Source organism: Xenopus tropicalis, chromosome 4, assembly GCF_000004195.4.
Source record: "Xenopus tropicalis strain Nigerian chromosome 4, UCB_Xtro_10.0, whole genome shotgun sequence".
Lineage (NCBI taxonomy): Eukaryota > Metazoa > Chordata > Amphibia > Anura > Pipidae > Xenopus > Xenopus tropicalis.
In genome coordinates this window covers 47692436-47719870 of record NC_030680.2, presented here as the reverse complement: position 1 = coordinate 47719870, position 27435 = coordinate 47692436, and the positions used below count along the sequence as shown (strand labels likewise).

The 27435-nt window shown below is 40.0% G+C and overlaps 1 protein-coding gene across 1 annotated transcript in view; it reads left to right on the top strand.

Moving 5' to 3' along the window:
• Positions 1-27435, top strand: part of cyp2j2 (cytochrome P450 family 2 subfamily J member 2) — a 120346-nt gene that overhangs the window by 83790 nt on the left and 9121 nt on the right. Inside the window, exon 6 of the mRNA XM_031900740.1 lies at positions 15354-15489. Within this exon, the coding sequence (XP_031756600.1) occupies positions 15354-15489 (136 nt within the window). The remainder of the gene's footprint in view (positions 1-15353; positions 15490-27435) is intronic.

Below are 27435 nucleotides of genomic sequence, written 5' to 3'. Positions count from 1 at the left end.
ATGACCGTAACCAATACTGGCTTCAGGCAATTAAAAGATATACTACACTAAAGTGTGACTATGAAGATTTTCATTCATCTAGGTCATACACTAAAGTGTGCAGCACTTAGCCAAATCACTACTGAGATGTTTGTCATCTTTATCTCAGTTTTCCACCCCAGTTTCATGCCTGATCACCTGAAATAGAGCAACATAGATTTAAGGAGCATCATTGTTAGGCCTAGTTAGTTTGTTGTTTTGGACAGACAGACCATAAACAAAGTAAAACATTTTCTGTGACTAGAAATGCAAAACATATAAAAAAAATTCAAATTGTGCTTCAGTGCTTTTTACTCTCCTATTAAACTAATGCAGCAACCATTTTACTCCATCACAGTGCAGGTCATTCTATTAAAAACCAAATTTTTTTTTGAATTTGTATAACCTGACTGTACCATACCAATTTAGAAGCTTCTCCTTATGTGTAAAAAGAAAAACAAACATAGGTCCTCTATAATTTTTTTCACTGGACAGGGTAAGGCACGGAATTCTCCTTCACTTAATCTTGAAATCTTGTTTATCTTGTAAAACATAAACTTGGTGAAGGAAGAAAAAGTTAGGGCATATTCACATTTTATTTTCCTTTATTCTCATTAGCCCTTCTTCCTTTAATTTGAGAAAGCTCTAATTTGATACTTTCCAGCTCATTTTTAAATGTTCCCCATGCATTTTTGAGATTGGAGTTCTCTTCACTCAGCCTTTCTTTCTGAGTTTTAAAGGGGACCTGTCACCCTAAGAAATAACTCCAAATTATTTTCTATATTGTTAGTTGAGCAAAATAAACTTTACTTACTCTATATAAATAATATAAATCTTGTTTCATTCCATCGTGGAATTACTCAATTAAAGTAAGCAGGCAGGCACCATTTTGTGGACACTGTTATGAAGCCAAGCTTTGTATCATGCCAAAATCTTGTTTCTATGCCGGAATGGGGGACCTGATGCCCATACCCATGCAATACAACTAGATGAGGAGGAGGGAGGGGAAAAGGAAGATGTGCAGTGACATCTAGGTAGTGCTGATCGGAAAGCTAAAGTTATTGTCTGCCCAGCCTCTACGCCTAAGGCATTGAGGCGAGGCAAGTAATATATGATTGACAGCTGGGATTTTTAAATGCCTTTACAATGGGTTTGGATGTGTTAATATAAAAATGAATTTGGGTTTCATGTTTAATTTGAAAAGGACTTTTATTATACAGCTTTTTATGTCTGGGTGACAGATCCACTTTAAGAATTTGATATAAGAATCCATGTTTCTTCTTCGTCCCTTCCATGTCAGTACGCATGGGCAGTATTGCCCCTCCCAGCCAGGAGGTAGGACCTATACCAAAGCCAATCAAAATTAGCCCTTACCTATAAGACCATGTGACTTCCTCCTCACCACTGTTATTTTTTGTCCTACTGGACAGGAGGTAGGATCTCCCTCCTCTCTGGTTCGTGATTCTAGGAAGTGTTTTCACAGTTTTGATTTTTCTTTTGTTTTTGTCATTTTATTTATTTTTGACCTCTGTGTATACATAGAGGGATGATTTCCAGGTAATGGAGAAGCTTTTACCTGATACCCTAATAAGTAAAGTAAACAAATTGTGGGACTGGGATGAAATGCAGGTTTGGGCATTCCCATGGTCCTAGCCTTGTGCTAAAATAGCCCCCCTACTCTATTCCCATGTATGCACAATATGCAAACAGGTGCTTAGTGGGAAAGTATACAGGTGTGTATATTTCCACATTCCTGCCTGTGATCAATTGAGTCTCCTTTTTCATGGTTTGAGCCTTTCAAGACTGATATAGGACTAAAGGGCCATGGGTATGGATATGGGCTAGTGATAACAAAGCCTGATTCTGGTGAGTATGAATCTTCAGTGTCCACTGTGTGCTTGAAATGCTCAGTGTATTGAGAAGCCTGCATACAAATGAACTAATTATGTCCCTCAGCTGAAGGCTGTCTGGGTTCTTGTGGGAGTTTCCATGCTGCTGACTACTCACTGCTATCTGGTAAGGTGTATGTGCTCCTTTAGGGCACTTTGCTATTGATGTTTAATATCTTTAGTGTTTTTACTGTAAGGCTGAGTCCTTTGTGTAGACACAGCAGGTATGGGTGCTCATTAGACCAGGTGCTTCCAAGACTGCCTGGGAATTGCACTGCTGTAGAAGTATGGCATCTCCTTCCTTTCTCACAGGGAGTCTGCACCTAATAACCAACCTTTCTCCAGGTTTCTGACTGAAGTTTGCATTTTACTAATGAGCCAATATTATCTTGTAAGGTGCTTATATGCTCTAGGGCTCTGTGTATTCATTGTTTGGTATCTAAAGTCTCTTGTGAGCCTGTGAGGAATGGGAGTTCTTTATTATACCAGGTGCGTCCAGACTGACTGTGAGTTGTACTGCTGTAGCAGTATGGCATCTCCTTTTCTTCCAGGCAGTCTGCACCTTATAACCAACCTTTCTCCAGGGTTCTGACTGGAGTTTGCATTTTGCCTACAAGTCGATTTTATCCTGTAGGGTGCTTGTATACTTCTAGGGCTCCTTGCTATTTCATATTTATAGATTTTCATTGTGAGTCGAATCTACTGTGCAGACAAAACCAGTATAGCAGCTCTTTATTTCATCAGGGGCTTCCTGGTTTACCTGGGGTTTCTGCTGTGGCAGTATTGTACCTTTTTCCTGCTTATTTTATTTCTGGCAGGGCCTGGTTTTGGCCTTTTGGCTTAAAAGGCAGTTTTTTTCCTACCAGGTATGAGCACAGTTGTAGTTCAACAACTCCTTTTTCTTTTTAATGTTTTTATAGGCATTTACTTCTGAGTCTGCTAGCATGATAGGAGCCAACATTGGAAAATGTTTGATTGCTATGCGACTGTTATTTTGCATGACTGCTGGCTTGTGCTATGACCTTTGCTTACTTGTCTGTTGGTCCTTGTCCTGGTTATGGCCTTTGGTCAGCGTGGCTGCTGGTCTCTGCCCCTGTTAGCCATTTTTTTGCTATGTCTCTTGGCTTGCGTGACTGCTGTTCCTTGTTATTGGGCTTTGCCTTGTGTGTCTGTTGACTCTGGTTCTGGGTTTTGGCTTGCTTGGCCATTGGCTCTGTTTTGGCTCGCTTGTCTACTGCCTCTGACTCCTGGCAGCAGAATTTTTGCTATATCTTTGGCTTGCTTGGCTGCTGGTTCTTGTTGGCTTGAGTGGCCACTGGTCCTTGGTTTGGCTGTTTCATTGCTTGGTCGCTGGCCCTGGTTCTTCTGGCCTTTAGCTCACTTGGCTGCTACCTCTGCTCTGGCCTTTAGCTCTGGTTCTGGCTTTTGGTTTGCTTGGCTGTTTTTCCCAGTTCTTTCCTTTTGGTTTGCTCGGCAGTGGGCTCTGAATTTGGCCTTTGGCTCGCTTGCCCATTGGCTCGCTTGGCCATTAATTTTGGCCTTTGGCTTGCTTGTCTGTTGGTTTTGGCCTTTGGCTAGTTTGGCCATTGGGTCTGGTTTTGGCCTTGGGCTCTGGTTTGCTTGGCCGTTGACTCCCATTTTGACCTTTGCCTCACTTGGCCATTGGTTTTGGCCATTGGCTCTGGTTCTGGGCTTTGACTTGCTTGGCTGTTGGCTCTGGCCTTTGGCTTGCTTGGAGATTGACTCCAGTTGGCATTTGGTCCCGGTTCTGTTTTTTTGCTCACTTGATCCCTGTTTTAGCCTTGGTTCACTTGTCCACTAGTTCCTAGTTCTGGCCTTTGGTTCACTCTGCTTCTGGCTCTGTTTTCTGTCCTCAGGGAGACTGGTCCTGGTTATGAACTTTGGCTCATAGGAATGCTGGCAATTGTACATGAGGCTGCCAGTTTTGTTGTGGTCCTTGGCGCAGGTAGCTGCTGGCCTTGGCTGTAGTCCTTGGCATATGTGGATGCCAGTCATGCTGTGGCCCTTGGTGCAGGCATGTGGTTAACTGCCTTTGATGTGGTCTTGGTTCATGTCATGGTGGGCCTTAGCACTTTGGCTGCTTTTCTTGGCTTGTGTGGGTGCTTGTTTTTCACCTTGTATTCCACTCCTTACTAGCAATGGCTAGTTTGGGGACAGGTGTCTTTGCAGTAACTGAACAGTGCATCAGTGGTTGCAGGTTTGAAGTTTTCCTGAGAATCCAGTATTTGCAAGCACAGCGCTAGCTTATGTGCTATTGCTTGTGTGTTTTTCTTTCACTCTGACGTTTTGCATGCAGAGATGACAGCTGGTATGTCCACCAGTGCTTTGCTTGCGTGGTGTTTGGTTTGTCCACTGGTTGTTGGCATGCATGATATATTGTTCTGCTCTGATTTTCATGCAGGGTGGCTAGCTGGTGCATTGCGTATGGGTTGGCTGTGCACCAGTCATTTCATGCATGATTTCCAGTTGATTCCAGTCGTGGTAGACTGGTTATCTGATCTTCCATCTGCAGGTTGTGTACAGTTCCTGAACCTGGCCCTAACATTGCTGGTTCGGTAGCCTCTCAAAGTTGGTAGCTACAGTGAGTGGTAGGAAGTTTCAGCCTGTAATGCTCTGTTATAGGCTTGGGTCCCTATCTTGGTTGTGCCGTAGTGAGGCTTGATCGCTAGTGTGCCCTTTCGCTGGTGGTGAATTTTCACTTGTATGTTGTATGTGCTTGGATTATCTTTTACTAATCTGGTTGTTGTTGAGTTTGACGCCTGTCAACACCAATTTAAGCAGCTACTGGTGTGCTCTGGAGCTTAGATGCTTGTGGGTTACAATTATTTTTCTAGGTCCCCAGGCTAGTGCTAAAGATTGGGGGCATAGAGGCAGCACTAGTGGAAAATGCATCAGCGTTGTGGTTAACTGGCCTGTTTGTTGCAAGGCTGGTAACACCAGCAAGCTGCCCAGTGCCAGAGTTATGATTGTGGCTGCTAGTGGGCAGCTGTTTTGGATTGTGGCTGCTAGTGGGAAGCTGTTTTGTGACTGTTTTCTTCTTGTTGGCAGAGGATCCTACCCAGCTGGGGTTGGATGTTTATGGCAACCATAGTGTGGAAATCCCTCTGGTCTCTGAGAGGATTCTTGTAGCAGGGAATGGTCAGTTTTTTCTTGTGATGCTTGACTTTTTTTTGTTTTTAGCATCTGTTGATATTATTATTCCCACCCTTATTGTTTAGGGGCATGGCTTGGTAGATACCATGCATACTGACATGGAAGGGACGAAGTAGATAATGAGAATTTCACTTACCTCTTATTGTAAATTCCATTTCTTCTAGTCCCAACATGTCAGTACGGGGTTTCCCATCCCAATTATTTGGTTCTTGTACTGCTTGGCAAATGTATAACAGTGGTGAGGAGGAAGGAAGTCACATGGTCTTATAGGTAAGGACTAATTTTGATTGGCTTTGGTATAGGTCCTACCTTCTGGCTGGGAGGGGCAATACTGACCATGTGTACTGATATGTTGGGACTAGAAGAAATGGAATTTACGATAAGAGGTAAGTGAAATTCTCATTATTTCCATACCTACTTTTCTATTATTCCAATAATAGTTTTTAATGGTACAATACCTTGCCTAACTTTGGAACACGCATAGCACCTAAACAGTTCCTTTTCTGTATGCTTTTGAACTGAATTGTTACAAGTCTGTTTTGCAGGGTGAGAAGCCTGTATTGCAGACACCCTTTCATTGTGATGTTGTTTCCTAGATTTCAGGGGGTTAGAAACCTGTTTTTCTGTACTATTATGTTTCAGTTTGTCAGTCCTGTACTCTGCACTATTAATATTCAATTTAGAAGGCCTAGCATGACTAGTACATTCAAAAATAGCCACATTACCTTCAGTTGCAGTTTCACATTTCCTACTGCTTTCTTTTATACACAAGCAAACAGATCTCTAGCCTTATTAGTATTATTCTGCCCATTAACAGCTGATAAAACAGTACTTCTTTCTCCTAACCAAGCTTTTAACCCTTTAATCTCCAATAAACATTTTTAATGATCAGCCCCTACATTGCTGGAGGTTGCCACCAAACTTTTAATGGTGCTTTCTGCATCCCTCAGCCTCTGTTTGAGCTGTTCATTCTCCTTGCATACCTTCTTGTTTTCTGCCATTGTTTGCTGGTTGCTAATGGACATAGCAGCAGCATTTTCAACAAAAAATTTTAGAGAATCGATCACATCATTCAAATAAAGAATCTTTTCCTCCAGATTCTTTCTGCACCACTAGAGTTTTATACTGTTCTGCTATCCAGCAGGCAGCAAAAACATTGCACTTTTCCCTTTTAATTTTGACATGCATTTTTCCTAAATTTCCATACGCCTGAGCCTTAGCCCATGGATCTGGAGATCCCTGCATACACTTAAAAATCTCCCTTGAACATGTGACCTTGGCAATCTTTTTCACCAAGACATCCATTTTTTTTCAACAAAACAAGAAACAAGAACTAAAACAAAACAATCAACTAATTTCCTACACAATATTATACACTTATAAATAGGAATTAAATGCCATGCATTACTCTCCTACCTGGCTCACCAAATCTGTAAGATTTTGACTATCTGTGTGTCTGTGTACTAGTGTTATGGTTCTTTTGCCAAGCAGACAAATAACCCACACCAATAAGTGTGTATAAATGAATATTCTGAATAGCAAATCAATTGATTGTTACAAGGGATTATTTAAAACAAAACAATATATTTTAAATTATTTACATTTACAGATTAATACCAAAGTCTACATCATTCCTTTTCTCTAGCCAGATGATCATGGCTTCCCTATGGTCTGTAGCCCTTACATGCTCTCTGGTCACTTCTGATGCCCTTACATGCTCTCTGGTCACTTCAGTTCCAAGATGCTATCCCTGGATGCTCCCCCCAGGTGCTCCCTGCCTTGACTACTGTCCAGTCCACCTTTTATACACCACTGCCCCCACATACCAACTGATCAGATGGGGTTGATAAAAACCACACCTAGCCTTTGTTCAGTAACTGTTGAGAAGGTGTCTTGCATACAGTAATGAGTTTTTATGGCTCCTGTAGCAGATGTATTGTCCCACCACCATCCACAGAAAAACCCTTTGATATGGAGATTTGACTTTGGGTGTGACTTGGACAACTGTTTTTTAGTAATTTGTACAACTCTCCCAAACTCGGTGTATAACACATAAATATGTATAAAGTCACAAACACATATGTATATAACACAAATATTGGCACCCAAGATGAGCAATTTCTTACAAATGTCCCCCAAATATTTAATATTGTGGCAAGGCCAAAATATGAAAACCTGTAGTGTTCTAAATTGTGGTAAATGTTGAATACCCCAGAGTGGGAGTCGAGTTGTGAGCAAGGGCGGGGGGTGCTTGAGTAGTGTGAGTGCAATGGTCCATGCTTTGTGTGGTGTAGTAAGGGTTGTTGGGAGTTATAATGTTGTTCCATCCATCCCTGCATGAATGTTAACTGTTCATTTTAACATGCATTAGCAGCTTAGCACTGGGTGGAGTAATGAGAGGTTGTGACACAGGAAGTGGAAGTGAAGGGGAGGGACACACTGTGTGGAGAGAGCAGCCATGAATAAAGCCAAGTTCTACCCTGCTATCGAAGATCTCATGTGGGTTTTCTAGTTCTGCTACACCCGTGTACCAGGTTATTACAATTGGCGACGAGGATTCATATCGGCTACAGGTATGGCAGTAATACTATTGGTCCTAGTGAAGTCGTTTGCACATGGATAGAAAACTGGCTACAGGATCGGGTACAGAGGGTGGTTGTTAATGGTACATTCTCTACTTGGAATAAGGTTCTCAGTGGGGTCCCTCAGGATTCTGTACTGGGTCCACTTTTGTTTAACTTGTTCATAAATGACTTAGGGATGGGTATTACAAGCAATGTTTCAGCGTTTGCAGATGACACAAAACTCTGCAGACCAGTCAATTCTATCCAGGATGTGGCATCCTTGCAGCAGGATCTTGACCAACTGGCAATCTGGGCAGCTAAGTGGCAGATGAGATTTAATGTGGATAAATGTAAGGTCATGCACCTGGGATGTAAAAATATGCAAGCCCCTTATCCCCTTAATGGGACTGCACTAGGCAAATCCATAATGGAGAAGGACCTTGAAATCCATGTAGATAATAAACTGGGCTGTAGCAAGCAATGCCAGGCAGCAGCTGCAAGGGCAAATAAGGTTTTGAGCTGTATTAACAGGGGTATAGATTCACTGGAGGAGGGGGTTATTCTTCCCCTATACCGCTGGTAAGGCCCCATCTAGAATATGCTGTTCAGTTTTGGTCTCCAGTGCTCAAATGGGACATTATTAAGTTAGAGAGGGTCCAGAGAAGGGCAACTAAGCTGGTAAAGGGTATGAAAAGTTTCAGTTATGAAGAGACTGGCCAAGTTGGGTCTGTTTACACTGGAGAAGATGCGCTTAAGAGGTGACATGATAACTATGTATAAATATATAAGGGGATCATATAATAACCTTTCTAATGTTTTATTTACCAGTAGGTCCTTCCAACGCACATGAGGGCACCCACTCCGTTTAGAAGGGGGGCTCCATTTAAATATTTGGAAAGGTTTTTTTACTGTGAGAGCTGTGAAGTTGTTGAATTCCCTCCCCGAATCAGTTGTGCTGGCTGATACATTATATAGTTTTTAAGAAGGGGCTGGATGGATTCTTAGCAAGTGAGGGAATACAGGGTTATGGGAGATAGCTCTTAGTACAAGTTGATCCAGGGACTGGTCCGATTCTGTGGCAAATTAGAAAGGCTTCAGATGGGGGTTTTTTGCCTTCCTCTGTATCAACTAGAAGTTAGGCAGGTTATATATAGTCATTACGGTTGAACGTGATGGACTTATGTCTTTTTTTCAACCCAACTTACTATGTTACTATATTATGTGAGACTAAGACATCTTGCCTCTACATGTGAATTTGCAGATGCTGACAAAAAATTTGCATGCAGCTTTTACAGGGGTGCACATCAGCCAAGCTGAGACGACAGGCACTCAGAGACCCCACTATGACTTTAGCTAAATTACTAGAAACTGCCCGAATTAATGATGCAGCAGAAAATCAAGCTAAAATGAATGAGCAAACTGAATGATAACATTCCAGATCAGTCATTCTCTTTAGCTAATATCACACAAAAACCCCATCAAGCCCATAAACCAACTACAATCTGCTATAACTGCGGTGGCCCATATCCACACCAGCAAAACTGTCCAGCAAAAGAGGTAATTTGCCATAACTGTGGAAAACACAATCATTTTGCAAAAGTATGCAGATCAGCTCCAAAATCGCATCTACCTGTACTTGTTAAAACATCTCCTGGAAAGAGGGTTATAAGCACAGTAGCACCAGCAGTAACTGAAGACACAGGCAGCACATACCTGTTTGCAGTTATGGAAAAGGATTTGCCTCATGACCATGCCATTCCTAATCCAAGGCAGATAATTCTAATAAATGGCAATCCTGTAGAAGCTCTTATTGATACAGGGGTATCTGTTAATTTATCAGCCAAACCATTTACCAGAACTTTACAAACAAACCTGCAATACAGAGTACTGCACTGAAAATGGTTCATCACATGCTTTGCCTATATGTGGCAAATTTCAGTCAGAACTGACATTTAAAGATCAATTACTGACTCTTTCTATGTAGTGGAATGTGCTGCTGACACACTTCTTAGCTGCAGCAGTGCAATGACATTAGGACTTGTTACACTAGTAAGCAATGTCAACAAATCCCACATTCCTGATATAGTGCATAAACATCCGCAGCTGTTGCAAGGCATTGGCAAATTAAAAGGACTGCAGGTGAAACTACACATTGATCAGTCAATACCACCTTCGGTTCAACCGCACAGACGCATCTCTTTTCATGTTCGCAAGCTAGTGGAGAGAGAATTACAGCCACTGTAAACATTTGACATAATTGAACGGGTTGAAGGCCCAACAACTCCCTGGGTCTCACCAATTGTTGTTGCACCTAAACCAAAACAACCTGGTAAAAATCAGATTATGCATAGACATGTGACATGCAAACTGGGCCATTCAAAGAGAAAGACATATCACACCTACTATTGATGACATCATCATGGATCTAAATGGTGCTAAATTATTTTCCAAGCTTGACCTTAACCCGGGATAACATCAACTGGAGCTGCATCCCGAATCCAGGTACATTACAACATTTAGCACACACATGGGACTTTGGAGATTTAAGAGGCAAAATTTTGGCATTTCAACAGCGGCAGAAATTTTTCAAAATGTTATTAGGGAAACTCTGTCCAGGATACCTGGCGTCCTCAATGTAAGTGATGATATTCTCATATATGGCACCTCCCAACAAGAACATGATAAGCAACTGGAACAAGTATTTCAAAGATTACAAAACTACAACCTGACTCTCAATTCTTCAAAATGTCAGTACAATCAGAAATACCTGACTTTCTTTGGCTACATTTTCAGCTGACCCTCAGAAAGTAGACGCCATAAAATCAGCCTGTCAGCCCCAGAATACTTCTGAAGTCCATAGTTTTCTTGGCCTTATAACGTATTGTGGCTGTTTCATACCTGACCTTGCCACGGTGTCAAAACCCCTGCAGCAGTTTACCAAAAAAGATGTTCCATGGTCATGGACCACTGAGCATCAAAATTCTTTTGCTGCACTAAAGTCTAGCTTGACTAGTGACACAATGATGTCATATTTTGATCCATCCACTCAAATCTACAGAGCTTGTAGTAGATGCCAGTCCAGTGGGCCTGGGTGCAATTCTTACTCAAATTTCCAAAACTGGTCATGTGTACACCATTTCTTATGCAAGCAAGGCACTAACCGAGACAAAGCAAAGCTATTCACAAACAGAAAGGGAAGCTCTTGCAGTTGTTTGGGGGTGTCTGTATTTTGATCTTTACCTTTTTGTGTGCAGTTTTACTGTGGTAAGTGACCACAAGCCGCTTGTTCCAATCTTTAATAAACATTCATCCAAACCACCCCCACAAATCGAACGCTGGTTACTCAGACTACAAAATTACCATTTTCATTTATGACCGGGAAGTGGTAACCCTGCTGACTACTTTTCTAGACATTCATGTCTGCAGGATTTGTATGCCAACGCCCCAGCAACCATCCTAGCAGAGGAACATGTGAATTTTCTAGTAGAACATGCTGTGCCCAAAGCAATGACAATTGTAGAAATTCCGCAAGCAGTAGATGCTGATCCTCACCTCCAGCTAGTCATTGAAACTGTTAGGTCCAAAAACTGGAGCTCTTTCAATGCTGAGGGCCATCTCCAATGGCCAGAAAAAAACCGCATACCTACAAGCTTTCTTTAATGCCTGACACTCCCTCTCCATATCTGACTCTAACTTACTTCTGCATGACAATCGCCTTGTCATCCCCACTCAACTTCAGGACAGGGTAATTGATCTTGCTCATGAGGCTCATCAAGGTATAGTGAAAACTAAGCAACTCCTAAGAGAGAAGGTGTGGTTTCCAGGAATTGATGCAAAAGTGGAGGCATGTATCCAGTCGTGTATACCCTGCCAGGCAACATCCTCTAACTACAAGCGTGCACCTTTGCAAATGACACCCCTGCCTGACCGTCCATGGACAGCAGTTAGTGTTGACTTCTGCTCCATGCCAGACAATTGTCATGGATGATTTTTCCAGATTTCCTGTGGTTGAAACTGTTTCAGCAACCTCTTCCAGAGCTGTTATACCCAAATTAGACAAGACTGACAATGGGCCCCCCCTTCAGTAGTGCAGACTTTCAGTCTTTTGCGACTTACCTAGGCTTTACCCACAGGAAAATAACTCCTTATTGGCCTCAGGCCAATGGTGAGGTTGAACGGTTCATGCAGTGCATCAACAAAACTCAGGATTGCGACCATAGAACATAAGGACTTACAACAAGAATTATGCAAATACCTCAGACAGTACAGAGCAACACCTCACTCCTCGACTGGCACACCGCCAAGGAGAGGATGAAAAGATATGCTGATTAGAGTGGTCATCATGGGAAAATGATAACAATGAAGGTTGGTGATTGGGTTCTTGTCAAGAGGATGAAACCTGCTAACAAATTTTATCATCACCATATCATCCTGAACCATATCAGGTTACCAAAGTCAAGGGTACAATGGTCACTGCTCATCAAAATGGCCAACAAGTAACTAGAAATTTTTCCCACTTCAAGAAACTTCAAGGCTATGATGGTGGAACAGACCAAGAGGATTATGGTGATGACAGACAGTTGGACACCAGTTCAACTCCAGACACCCCCAGAGATCTGTCAGCTGCAGTACCACCGCCAATTCAGTTCCAGAGAATTCACCAACAGTTCCAGAGAATTCAGACTGGAATAGCACAATACTATTCAAAGAGAGCAAATCGAAGACTGCCGGGCCATCTCAAAGATTTTATTTTTTCAGTAAAGCATGAGGCATTCTTTCTCCCATACCTTTATGTACTCTGTTGCAATTTACTTTGTTGCTTTGAAAGGTGGGGAGGGATGTAATGATGTCCCATCCATCCCTGCAAGAATGTTAACTCTTCATTTTAACATGCATTAGCAGCTTAGCACTGGGTGGAGTAATGAGAGGTTGTGACACAGGAAGTGGAAGTGAAGGGGAGGGACACAGAGAGCAGCCATGAATAAAGCCGAGTTCTACCCTGCTATCTAAGATCTCCATGTGAGTTTTCTAGTTCTACACATGTGTACCAGTTTATCACAGGAGTGGAGCTGTGTCTGTAAGGTGACGATATGGAAAATTATTTTTTTAATTTTTATTAATATTTGCATACTTGGGTTATAGGGGTCATGGACCACTGCAAGTAGTGAATCTGCTAGGCTAGGAAATAGTAATAAAAATGGGGGGAGAGCTAGGCCTCCCTCTGCAAGGGGGGCGCAGAGTTTTGCCCAGGCCATTCTGGGGAGCCGACTGTTCCAAATGAATGGAAGTATAATTTCATTAAGTTTCTTGAAAAAAATTAAGGGATAAGACTGGGGCACTGTGCAATACTGTATATATAAAAATTTGGGAAGGTATATTATGTTTATGCAACCCCAGAGTGGGAGTGGTAGCTTGGACCATTGCGTCAGTCGGGTTTTAAGATCTGAGAGTAGGGGGTCTAGGTTAAGTGTCACATATTTAGTAGGGACTGCAGTTAACCAGATGCAATCTCATAACTTTAAAGGCTCCTTTGTGTTTGATAATTGTTTGTGTATTAGCAGCTGCATCATCCATCAGCAACTGTTAGTATGCTTGCACTAAATCAAGTTTGGCAAATAACTTTCCTTTAGCCATGGTGCTGAGAATTTGATTGACAGCAGGAATTTGATATGGATGTTCCTGTAATGCCTTATTAATTGTGCATTTATAGTCAGCACATCCTCACTTCTCAATTTGGCTTCAGTACAGGCATTATTGGTGGTGGCCCAAGTTGGGTTACTGGAATTAGCACTCCTTGTTGCACTAAGCAATATATTTTGGACAGAGAGCAAATGGTACAGATCTTGGCTTCATGTGTGTTTGATAACTTTGGGATCCAGCAGGAATGCTATTGGTGAGCCCTTAAATTTGCCAAGGCCGCCTTCAAATACACAGCAAAAGTCTTTGATTGCTTGCAGAGTCAGCTGCTGCATAATTTACTCCAGTTAATTGAATGCCTAGGGGCTCTCTAACCACTCTACTCTATTGTAATCAACAAGTCTGAAGTCACACGGTAAAATAGGTGGGCAGTTAGTGGGCCATAATGCATGGAAGGTTTTCTCTGAAATTTAGAAAGTCACAGCCTGTATCTACCTTCATTCTACACTTAGATCCTTGTAGTATTACATCAGGGTATTTCTTTTTGCGCATTGGCTGATTTTCAACACTATTTATATTTTCAGAGATATAGATATCTGTTTCTGCTTCCTGCTCAGAGGTGTCATTTTGGATTTTTAATATATGGGTTGCATTTTCAGACAGAGTTGGTCTGGCTTGCATGGGTCTCTGTAAATTAGCAGCTTGGCGGCAGACTCTGTGTATGTGACGCTTGCATTCTGCAAAGAACAGTTTTCACATAGGTGACCTCCCCCACAACTGTGGCACCTTACTTTTGCTGGATCTGATACCTGTGCTAATGCTGGCTCTAGTTTTACATCAGGCTTGTTATACAATGCAGCTCTGGAGCAATAAGTGAACTGGGTGAGGCCTGTATTTCATTCGACTCCACAGAAGCAGCCTCATAAGCAAGTGCTTCCTCCTGGGCCAAAGCAAAGGTTAGGTTGTGTCTTGCTAGCAGCCTTCTTTGCAGTGCTGCATCCCTGACCCCACACATAAGACGATCCTTTAGCAAGGCTTCTAAGCTGCTGCCAAAAAAAAAATTTCTGCCAATCTGCATCGCTCTACTATATAAGTAGCAATACTCTCATCTGGCTGCTGGCTGCACTTGTTAAAGTGTAACCTCTTAACAGTTTCAAATATAGTGGATGCAAAATGATTTTTCAGCTGCTTAATAATTTCCTCAAATGTCACTGGGTTTAGTGGGGGATACCAGAGAGGGCACAATCTCATAAGTCTTTGAGCCTATGACACATTTCTGCACAGTCTGTCATATTTGCTTCTAGAAAGAAATGCAATCTCTCTGCATAAGAATCCCAGGATGATGGCCTAGCAATGTCAAACTCCTCTGTGGCCCAGGGACACCATTATGAAACAAAATCTCAAATTTTTTCTTTACTCAATAACTCTTGTAGTAATTTTGTTATGCATTAAATCCTATCCTCATCGCCAGTGTTATTTTTTGGACCCGGTATTATAAAAAAGGCCCATAGCAGCTGGTAGTGGAACAAGCTTTACTTAGAACAAAACATGGCTGAACTGCCAACAAGTTCAGAAGAAGAAAGGAGAGGATAGACAGGCAATCGCTAGGGAGAACAATTGCCAGAAGAATAAGATGACACACATCTGTTTTTACATGTAACAGCACCATCTAGTGATCATATATTAACAGTCAAAATACAACAAAATCATCAGTGCAAGAATGCATGGTTTATGTCTGTGTCAGTGGTCAAGTAAAGCTGATAAAACCAAACAATACTATTGTATTTGTAATCTGTGAAGGAAGGAATTAGGGGACTTCAGCAGTTTAGCTTTTTAGAAGCAGAAGCATGCTAGTCTGGGTTATAAAGATGCAAAGTTTGCTACAAATACCTATAACATCTGCTAAGCAGGTACCATTTTGGTCATCTGTTAAATTGTACAACGTTTTGTCGTTTGTTGCTTTTAATTACATTGAGTTAAATATAACCCAATAGGGAAGACAAGTGGTTGCAGAATTTCCACACAAATAAGCAATTCTTTTTTTTTTATTTACTTTCTCGCTGCCATTCAGGATAACCGAAAAACTACATTCGGTGAAGACAGTCTGTTCTTCTGTGTGACAGATCTGTTTGTGGCGGGGACAGAAACCACATCTGCCAGCCTGCAGTGGGGTCTTCTTTACATGATAATGTTCCCAGAAATCCAAGGTACAATCTATTTGAATTGTTAATTTTTATTTTATTTATATGCCAAACCAGGCTGCCAGGAAAAAATGTTCTAGTTTGCATGAGTAATGTGAGTATTGGCATTGCTGCCATTTTGATGATGTTAGTGACCTGTTTCCCTTAAGGGTTTTATGGAAATATACCTTTATCTTTGCAAATAACCTTTTATATCAAAATGTCTATGAAAATTCTCATTCAAGCTTGGGGGTGTGGCTTGTCTCGGAGCTGTATGGCAGCGGGTGCTTAGAGCTCCGTGCTGCTCTCCCCGTTCCAGCCGTTTGGTGCCTGTGAGAAGATGGGGAAGACAGGCAGAAATAAGGCCGATAAGGCGGATAAAGAGCGCTTGCCAGAGAGGAAGCAACCGCCGGGACAAGCGGAATTAATGCCGCAGTTTTTTAAAAGGAAAACGGGGAGGCACGAATCCAATATGGCGCCCGTACTCGTGCAGCAGGAGGAGGAGGCAGATACAAACAGAGAAACGTCTGAACTGGATAGCGAAGGTGAGGAAGAGCTTGATTTACCCTCCTATATCGCTACCCTCCCCTCAAAAGCTGACATTAAGGGCATGCTCCTGGAAATGACCTCTATGATAAAAGAGGATATTCAGGACATTAAAAAAGATATACACTCCCTTGCTACACGTATGGAGGATTTTGAATACAACCAAAGTAAGGTTTTTACTAATCAAGAAGCTATATATACTCATATGCAACTACAAGATTCTACTATCTCAGAATTACAGAGACAAATAGAGGATCAAGAGAATAGGAGCAGGAGAAATAATATAAGAGTACGGGGGGTTCCCGAGACTATTCAGAACGAGGAAATTAAGACCACACTCTTGCAGATTTTTGCTAATATTCTCAAAAGAGAATCTCCCTCTGATATTAAAATAGAAAGAGCTCATAGGGTGCAAAAACCGAAGGCAGCCCCGCTGAGTGCCCCCAGAGACTGTGTTGTTTCTACAGCTTCTCTCTTAAAGAAGAGATTTTTACAAGATCCAAAGAGATCACTAACCTCATATATCAAGACTGCCCTATTAAGTTGTTTCAGGATATATCCAGAACTATGTTGAGGAAAAGGAAGCTACTTAAACCATTAACAGATGTTTTGAGAGAGAAAAACATACTATATAGATGGGGATACCCTTTTTCTCTGACTGTAAATAAGGATGGGATTGTAGCTACTATACGCAATCCTGCGGATACGGACAATTTTTTTTAAAAACTCCATCTTCCGTCTATAGAGCTTCCCGGTTGGTATGCTTCTCAAGTTAAAGTACCGGATTTATCCTTTGATTTACAAGGAGAGTGGCAGCGGCCTACCACACCAAAACATACTCCAGGCATTACTAGGACCTTGAGAGATAGATCAAGATCGGTTCTAAACTAATTGGTATTTAAAAGGCAGCGCAAGCTTACCACTACTTCAAAAGCACCATAAGGAATTGAGACTAATATATATATTTTTCTCTTTATATTTTTTCTGTTTATCTCTTTTTTTTTTCTTCTTTTTCTTTTTTTTTTGGGTGTTTTTTACAGCGTTGGTATGGTCTTTTGGACTGATAGAGGTGTTAAGGTATTAATGGACTGTAATAGGTTTATATACTAGCCCAGGAATAAGGAACAAATGATAAGTATGATATAACTTTTATTACTTATTGGGCTAAGTTTATGTCTTGATATGTTGAACAATACTAATGTCTTTCACTTTGTGGCTACAGGTTATTTTATAATTATACTCAATTTGACATCTTACATATATCCCTATATAGAGGTTATATAGTTTAAGGCTGGCACGGGGAGACAAAACTGTGCCATCTAGAGATAAGTTTAAATGACTATCTCCCGCTTCAACCAACCTCTTACTCCCAAATCAAGGGTACTATATACCCTCGCCGCTTTTTTATTACATCAGTTAGGGGTAAAAACCCCTTTAAGACTTCAGCGGCTATATACTTTGGGTCTTTCTTTTTTTCTCTTTTTCTTTTTCTCTTTTGTTAAACGAACTGTTTTAAGTTCTTTTATGTTTTTTTTCTTTATTCCTTTATCTGATCCCACCCCATGGCAAACGGTCAACAAGTATAAGCTACTAAAATATGTAATTATGCACAAACTTTTTAGCAACAATGGGTAACAATAATTTAATTGTACGGTTTTTTCATATAATGTGAATGGTATTAATGAACCAGTTAAGAGATCACTAATCTTTAACGAGTGTAGGAGGGCAAACTCGAAGATTGTCATGCTCCAGGAATCTCATTTTAAGGTTAATCATATACCCTATATTAATCTTAAAAACTTTCCACATGTATTTTTCAGTAACAATCCAACCAAAAAGGCAACTGGGGTACTTACTATGCTTCATAAAGACTTACCATATACCCATAAAGAGACCTTAACAGACAAAGAGGGAAGATTTCTGATTTTAAAGGGTAAATTGGCGGCGTTAAAGTGTACTATAGCAAATGTATATGTGCCTAATCAGGGACAAATTATCTTTTTAAGGCAATTTTTGGAGATTCTAGAAAATTTCGCGGAAGGTCTAATTATACTAGGTGGTGATTTTAATCTGACCCTGAATCCCTTAATTGATACTTCGTCATTAAGGACTAATATATCATATAGAGGGCTTAAGGAGATTAAAAAACTGTTAGCAGAACAACGATTAATAGATATCTGGAGAATAAAAAATCCAAAAAAAAGAGATTTCACACATTTTTCTAAAACAAATAATGTTTATTCTAGAATTGACTACATCTTTATTTCCCAGCAATGGGTGCATTTATTCGATAAAACATCCATAGGTAATAGTTCGGTTTCTGATCTTTCCCCAGTTTTGACTTTATTCACTATACTATATACTTTTAAACCAGAATATACTTGGAAGGTTAATGACCTTCTACTTCACAGAGAACAAATAAAAAAACAAATAAAGACTTTAATAACTGATACTCTACAAAATAATGATACTCCAGAGATTTCTCCTTCTACAAAATGGGAAACTTTGAAATGTGTTGTTAGAGGACTTTTGATTTCTTTAGCCAGTAAACTGAAAAGAGAAAGGGAAAAAGAAATAACATCATTAATAGAAGAAATTGCGAAATTAGAACAAACACATAAAGAAACCTTAGCTAGGAATATTTCTCTCACATTAGAAAGTAAGAGAATGCAGTTGAAAGCATTATTAGAACAAAAAATCTATAAGGCATACATGAGAAGTAAACAAAAAAGTTATGAATTAGGAGATAAATGTAACAAACACTTTGCTAGAATAATTAAAAAAGTGCAGCCTCAAACTTATATCTCCTCTATCAAAGACCAAAATAATATAGCACAATATGATACTAGAGGAATAGCAGAAGCCTTCCATCAATATTACCAATCATTATATAAAATTCAAGAAAATAGATTATTAGACGGTCAATTGGGGAAAATCAATTCCTTTATTAAAGAAGCTAAATTGAATCCTCTTACAGAAGAACAGAGTCACATATTAGATGCACCGTTTACTCTAAAGGAGTTAGAAGAGAACATAGATTCTTTAATCACGGGGAAAAGCCCAGGACCTGATGGATATACGGCTCTCTTCTATAAAGCTTTTAAAAAAGAATTAATCAACCCTTTATTGTCTTACTTCAATTCTATTGGGGTATATAAATTCCACCCCGAAGCCCAAGCAGCACACATTACAATAATTCCCAAACCAGATAAAGACCCTCAACTTTGTTCTAGCTATAGACCGATCTCTTTGATAAATATTGATCTGAAACTCTATGCAAAGATGATCGGAAATAGATTAAAAAAATACTTACCTTTAGTGATTCATCCCGATCAGGCAGGGTTTGTTCCTAAAAGAGAGGGTAAAGATAATACAACTAAAGTTATATCATTAATTAAATATGTACAACAAAAAAAAATACCGGCTGTGATCCTTACAACAGATGCTGAAAAAGCGTTTGATAGGATTTCATGGGCTTTTTTAGAGAAAACGTTGGAAGGCTTCGGCTTGGGCCTCCTGACTAGACAAAGAGTGTTAGCATTATACCATTCACCATCAGCTAGAATAAGAGTAAATGGATTATTATCATCTAAAGTAGAAATCTTTAATGGAACCAGACAGGGATGCCCTCTTTCTCCCATATTATTCATAATGATTATGGAAACGTTATTAGCACATATTCGGAATAATACAGATATTTCAGGAATAAAAATAAAAGGGAAGGAATATAAGAGTGCTGCTTTTGCAGACGATCTACTTATGTTTGTTACTAACCCTACTATTTCCCTCCCAAATATAGTCCATTTACTGAAAATCTTTGGAGAACTCTCTAACTTTAAGGTGAATTATTCTAAGTCAGAGATACTTAACATCAATATCCCTGACACAACAAAAACTGCTCTTGAAGAAAAGTTCCCCTTCAAATGGACAAAATCTTATATTAGATACTTGGGAGTAAACTTACATTCAGACTTGGGAAATTGTTATAAGGATAACTACATCCCTTTAATGACAGCCCTCCAGAAATTATTAGAAAAATGGGGAAAGTTACATCTATCCTGGTTTGGAAGAATCCAGGCCATTGAAATGACTTTTATTCCTAAGATTCTTTATCTATTACAAGTACTTCCAATCCACCTACCCCAAGCATATTTTACATCATTAAAATCTATGATATCAAGATTCATTTGGTCCGGCAAAAAACCAAGACTGAAATATGATCTTCTTATACTTCCTAAGGATAAGGGCGGTTTGGCACTTCCAGATATTAAATTGTATTATATCTCTAATCATTTAACACGTTTGTTGAACTGGACTTGGGGCAAGGATAGGAAGGATTGGATAGAATTAGAACAATCCTTCGTGCCTTGCCCCCTTAAGAATCTATTATGGGTGAATAATGATTCGACACTAGTAAAGGTAAGCCCACACCCTCTCATAGAGGCAACCCTTAAAGTATGGCACAGCAATAAAGAAAAATATAATCTATCTAAATGCCCATATATACTTCAACCATTGCTTAATAATCCAAATTTTACCCCAAGTCTGGAACCTGGCTCCTTTTCTTGCTGGGAATGGTATGATAACAAGCCTACTAGAGTAGGCGATTTAATTAAGGATAACAGACTGATACCTTTAGGCGATATTCTGAAACGATGGGGTTCACATCCCAGGGATACTTGGAGATATAATCAATTATATTATTTTATTCAGTTATCTAAGCAGAAACACTGGGATAGACCTCTAACAGAATGGGAGAAGGTACTAGATGATAATCAAACACTTGATAAACCTCTATCCAAGATGTACAAATTACTGCTTAATACTTTGTCAACCTCCTCCTGGTCTTTTAGCAAGGCATGGGAAAAGGAGTTAAATATTACACTATCTATGGATACCTGGAATAGATTATTTAGACTAGCATATAAGGCCTCTAGAGCTTCTAGAACTTGGGAAGCTAATTATAAACTGTTAACAAGATGGCACCATACTCCTGCTAAACTTCATAAAATGTACTCTACTAGCTCAGAAATGTGCTGGAGGTGTAATGAAGTTGAAGGTACTCACCTTCATATTTGGCTTACATGCCCTCTGCTTCAACCTTATTGGAGAGAAGTAATAGATACAATTAATGACATTACACAGATGTCCCTTAAATTAGAAAATTCAGTACTAATTTTATTAAACACTATACCTGAAAAAAATATTATCTTATCTGATTCGTTGACCTTGCATCTTCTCAATGCGGCGAGGTCGGTAATTCCTAAGAAATGGAAATCAACCTCTCCTCCTTCTTACTCTGAATGGCAAGTAACTGTCGAAGAGATTAGAAAAATGGAGGAAATTACACTTATGTTACAAAATAAGAGCCAATATTATTGGCATGTGTGGTCACCGTGGATTAAGTACTTACAAACATTATAATCAGTTTACAGACTGTCTTATAAACCTTTTCAAAACCAGCTACACTATAAAAAATAAAGAAATAAAGGGAAATATAGATATATGCGATTAATCCCCCTCCCACTAGAATAAACATAGTTTAGATATTCTACTAAGTGTTTAGAAGTGCCTTGTGGTCAATGGTATGCTGATAAATGTTTATATTTTAAGTGTAATTTGTTGACTGTTGTAATCCCTTCCCCTTACTTTCCTTTTTCTTTTTTCTGTACCCATTTTCTATGAAAAATTTACAATAAAAAAAGAATTGAAAAAAAAAAAAAGAAAATTCTCATTCATCCAGGTTATGATATACAGTATATAGTAGGATTAAACCTAAAACTGATTTTTTTTCATTGAAAACGTTTTACCACTCATCTGAGTGGCTTCTTCAGTTCAAATGACTGCTAAGGAATTCCCTGGCATTTAAACCCTTGAGGGTAGTACAGTCACAGGTATCCAATCACAAGACAAGCAAAAAGACCAGACCAACTAACAGAAGGGAGGAACACAGCAAGCAAAGAAATATAGTCATCCCATATGTTGCTGGAACATCAGAAAACATTTCTAACGTAACATTCCTGTGTTTTTCAAACCCAGCAACACTGAGGCAAAAGTTGGTGCACCCTAAAGACCCTACACCAGAGCATAAAAAGTAATGTGGTTTATGCTGTCCAGTGTAGTGAAGAGTGCTCTGACTTGTACATCAATGAGAGTCATCATACCATTGCGACTGGATCATATATTCTTACACCTGTCAGTTTCAGCCAACACCTAACTGAATAAGTTTAATGGAACCATTATGATTGGATGCCTGTGACTGTACTACTCTGAAAGGTTTGAATGCTGGGGAATTCCCAACCAGTAATTTGAACCGAAGAAATCACTTGCATGAGTGATGAAACGTTTTCAAGGAAAAGTTGTTTTAGATTTAATTCTACTATATACTTTTATATAAAACATTTAAATTTTGTGTTACTCAAACTAGGGTACATGTTCAACAAACTTTCGATTCTTAGGGCTTGTAGCCTCAATGGAAATTATTATTATTAACATATTCCAATAAAGTGCTCCCTAGACCTTAACACTAGAAGATGGGGGCCTTACCCACCTCTGCCACTTAGATGCCTTTTAGATAGGCAATATAACATAAAACAAAACTTATTAGTATTGAGATTCACTGCTGCATTAACAAATTGTATTAAAATGTGGCTGGCCAGCCTACCAATAATTACAATCATGTATAACTACAATTCATATACAGTATCTCACTTCATAGTTACACAGGGTTGAAAAAAGACCAGAGTTCATCAAGTTCCGCCCTTCCAATTAAACCAGCACACACAACCTATACTTACCAATCTATACACTCTCATACATAAACTATATATACAACAACTAATACTAACTGTAGATATTAGTATCACAATAGCCTTGGATACTATGCTTGTTCAAGAACTCATCCAGGCCCCTCTTAAAGGCATTAACAAAATCTTCCATTACCACATCACTAGGAAGGGCATTCCACAAAGCTCCGTTCCTCTAATCTAAGGCGTGGCCTCTGGTGCGTTGATCGTTTTTATGGGAAAAAAAGAACACCCCTATAATCTGCCTATAATCCCCTCTAATGTACTTGAACAGAGCAATCATGTCTCCTCGCAATCGCCTCTTTTCCAGAGAAAACAACCCCAACCTCGACAGTCTAACCTCATAGGTTATATCTTCCATCCCCTTTACCAGTTTAGTTGCACGTCTCTGCACTCACTCCAGCTCATTAAGCTCCTTAAGGACTGGAGCCCCAAACTGCACCGCATACTCAGGGTGAGGCCTTACCAGGGACCTATAAAGAGGCAAAATTGTTTTCATCCTTTGAGTCAATGTCCTTATTTATACAAGACAGTACTTTATTTGCTTTAGTAGGCACAGAATGACACTGCCTGGAGTTAGACAACTTGTTATCTACAAAAATCCCTAGTTCCTTCTCCATTAAGGATACCCCCAACAAACTACCATTCAGTAGATAGTTTGTGTTTATATTATTTCTACTAAAGTGCATAACTTTGCACTTGTCCACCTTGAACCTCATTTTCCAGTTTGCTGCCCAGTTTTCCAATTTTGTCAAATCGCTCTGAAAAGCGGCAGCATCCTGCATGGAACTTATAGTTTTGCACAATTTAGTGTCATCCGCAAAAATAGGTACAGTACTCTCTATGCCCTGCTCCAGGTCATAAATAAACAAGTTAAAAAGCAAAGGACCAAGGACTGACCCCTGCGGTACTCCACCAACACAGTTCCAATTAGAAAATGTTCCATTTACCACCACTCTTTGTAATCTATCCTTCAGCCAGTTCTCTATCAAAATACAAATATTATGTTCTAGGTCAATATTCCTCAATTTGATCATTAACCTTCTGTGAGGTACTGTATCAAACAGTTTAGCAAAGTCCAAGTAGATGACATCAACTGCCATTCCAGCATCGAGGTTCCTGCTCACCTCCTCATAAAAGGTGACTAAATTAGTTTGACTTTAATTAATATATGTTGCAATTGGCCCAGAACATGTTGTCACAATGGGAGAGCTGGAGGTACTGGCGTTGGAGCGGAAATATGATGTGATTGGTGTTGCTGAAACTTGGTTGAATGAGTCTCATGACTGGGCAGTTAATATTGGGGGGTATACATTGTTTCGGAGGGACAGGGGCAATAGGAAAGGAGGAGGAGTGTGTCTGTTCATTAAGCACGACTTAAAAGCAAATATTAAGGAGGAAGTGATGGGGGTAACGGAGGGAGCTGAATCCTTATGGGTTGAGCTTCTCACAGATAGTAAAGAATCTACCAAGCTAATTGTAGGGGTATGCTATAGACCCCCTAATGTAAGCGAAGAGGAGGAGGCCCAGCTCCTGTTGCAAATAGAAAAGGCTGCTAGTTTGGGACAAGTGATAATAATGGGGGATTTTAATTACCCTGATATTGACTGGGGCAATAGTACTGCCAGGACAGTAAATGGGAACAAGTTTATAAACTTGCTGCACGACAACTTTATGTCACAGGTTGTTGAGGAGCCAACCAGGAACAATGCTATACTAGATCTAGTGATCTCTAATGACCCAGAACGTATAGCAAATGTGCAAGTGGTTGAACCCCTGGGTAATAGTGACCATAATGTTATTTCATTTGATGTTTGGTGCAGGAAACAAATTTACACGGGGGCAACAAAGACACTGAATTTTAGGAAGGCAAATTTTAGCTCCTTAAGGGCAGCGCTTCAGGGCATAGATTGGGGCATTATGTTTTCTGATAAAAATACAGAGCAGAAATGGTTGTCATTTAAAATGATATTAAATCATTACTGTTCTCAATTCATTCCATTAATAAGAAAAGTAGAAGTGTTAAGAATCACCCTATGTGGCTTAACTCTGAGGTAAAGAAGTTAATAGGGAAAAAAAGGAAAGCTTTTAAGAAATATAAGTCAGAGGGGACAGTAGCTGCGTTTAATGAATATACACACTAACACACTATAACAAGTGTTGTAAAACAGCAATCCGGAAGGCAAAGATAGAAAATGAGGAGCGCATCGCGGCCGAGGCCAAGACTAACCCCAAAAAGTTTTTTAAGTATATTAATAGTAAAAAGATGCAGGTTGAGGGTGTGGCCCCATTAAGTTATAATAACAATATGGTTACAGCGGATACAGAAAAGGCAGATGTGCTTAACCAGTTCTTTTCTTCTGTGTATACAGTAGAGGAGCCAGTGGGCCAAGTCTCACCCAATAGCTTCACTGTTGCCTCAGCTCCAACTACACAGTGGTTGGCACAGGATATGGTGCTTAAAGGGTTACACACGATAAACGTAAACAAGGCACCTGGGCCAGATGGAATACACCCTCGGGTACTGAGAGAGCTAGGGGCAGAATTGCAGTGGCCCTTGTTTCTGATATTCTCAGACTCTCTTTCATCAGGTATGGTACCTAGTGATTGGAAGAAGGCGAATGTCACTCCCATATTTAAAAAGGGAATAAGATCTCAGCCTGGCAATTATAGGCCTGTAAGTTTGACATCCGTGGTGGGCAAGTTATTTGAAGGCTTGTTAAGGGATCACATTCAAAATTATGTAGTGGAGAATGGCATTATGAGCAGTAATCAGCATGGCTTTATGAAGGACAGGTCATGTCAGACCAATTTAATTGCTTTTTATGATGAGGTAAGTAAGAAGCTGGACAGTGGGGATGCAGTAGATATAATCTATTTGGATTTTGCCAAAGCATTTGATACCGTTCCCCACAAACGACTGCTTTCTAAGCTAAGGTCTATTGGTCTTAGTGAAGTCGTTTGCACATGGATAGAAAACTGGCTACAGGATCGGGTACAGAGGGTGGTTGTTAATGGTACATTCTCTACTTGGAGTAAGGTTCTCAGTGGGGTCCCTCAGGGTTCTGTACTGGGTCCACTTTTGTTTAATTTGTTCATAAATGACTTAGGGGAGGGTATTATGAGTAATGTATCAGTGTTTGCAGATGACACAAAACTCTGCAGACCAGTCAATTCTATCCAGGATGTGACATCCCTGCAGCAGGATCTTGACCAACTGGCAATCTGGGCAGCTAAGTGGCAGATGAGATTTAATGTGGATAAATGTAAGGTCATGCACCTGGGATGTAAAAATATGCAAGCCCCGTATAACCTTAATGGGACTGCACTAGGTAAATCCATAATGGAGAAGGATCTTGGAGTCCTTGTAGATAATAAACTTGGCTGTAGCAAGCAATGCCAGGCAGCAGCTGCAAGGGCAAACAAGGTTCTGAGCTGTATTAAAAGGGGTATAGATTCACGGGAGGAGGGGGTTATTCTTCCCCTTTACAGAGCACTGGTAAGGCCCCATCTAGAATATGCTGTTCAGTTTTGGTCTCCAGTGCTCAAACGGGACATTATTGAGCTAGAGAGGGTCCAGAGAAGGGCAACTAAGCTGGTAAAGGGTATGGAAAGTCTCAGTTATGAAGAAAGACTGGCCAAGTTGGGTCTGTTTACACTGGAGAAGAGGCGCTTAAGAGGTGACATGATAACTATGTATAAATATATAAGGGGATCATATAATAACCTCTCTAATGTTTTATTTACCAGTAGGTCCTTCCAACGGACACGAGGGCACCCACTCCGTTTAGAAGAAGGGAGGTTCCATTTAAATATTCGGAAAGGATTTTTTACAGTGAGAGCTGTGAAGTTGTGGAATTCCCTCGTGCTGGCTGATACATTATATAGCTTTAAGAAGGGGCTGGATGGATTCTTAGCAAGTGAGGGAATACACGGTTATGGGAGATAGCTCTTAGTACAAGTTGATACAGGGACTGGTCCGATTGCCATCTTGGAGTCAGGAAGGAATTTTTTCCCCTCTGAGGCAAATTAGAGAGGTTTCAGATGGGGTTTTTTGCCTTCCTCTGGATCAACTTGTAGTTAGGCAGGTTATATATAGGCATTATGGTTGAACTTGATGGACGTATGTCTTTTTTCAACCCAACTTACTATGTTACTATGTTACTATGTTACAATAAATACTCTTTAAAAAGGGGGCTTATTTTCTTTCTTAGTGACCGTGAGCACTTATAGCTTTTTTGAGTTATTATTCAAATTGCACAAGTTCCTGTGCATTAGAACCAATTGATTTTTGATTATTTTTCACATTTATTATTGAACTTCCTCATACAGTCACAATTCAACACAGATATTGTGCTTGGGGGACGCCCAGTGCTGTTGCTGGTGTTGGTGTTTGGTCAGTAACCATCCAGAGTACATTGTGTCTGTATAAGGGAGGTCAATTACAACACCTTTTTTAAGAGTATTTATTTGGACAAATGTAAATGTTTTTTGGTTTTTTTTTTTCAATTTTGGTCCTATGTTTTTGGGCCAATTACAACATATATGAATTGAAGTTATACATGATTGTAGGCTGGCCATCCAATTTTTAATGTGACTTGTTAATGCAGCAGTGACTCTC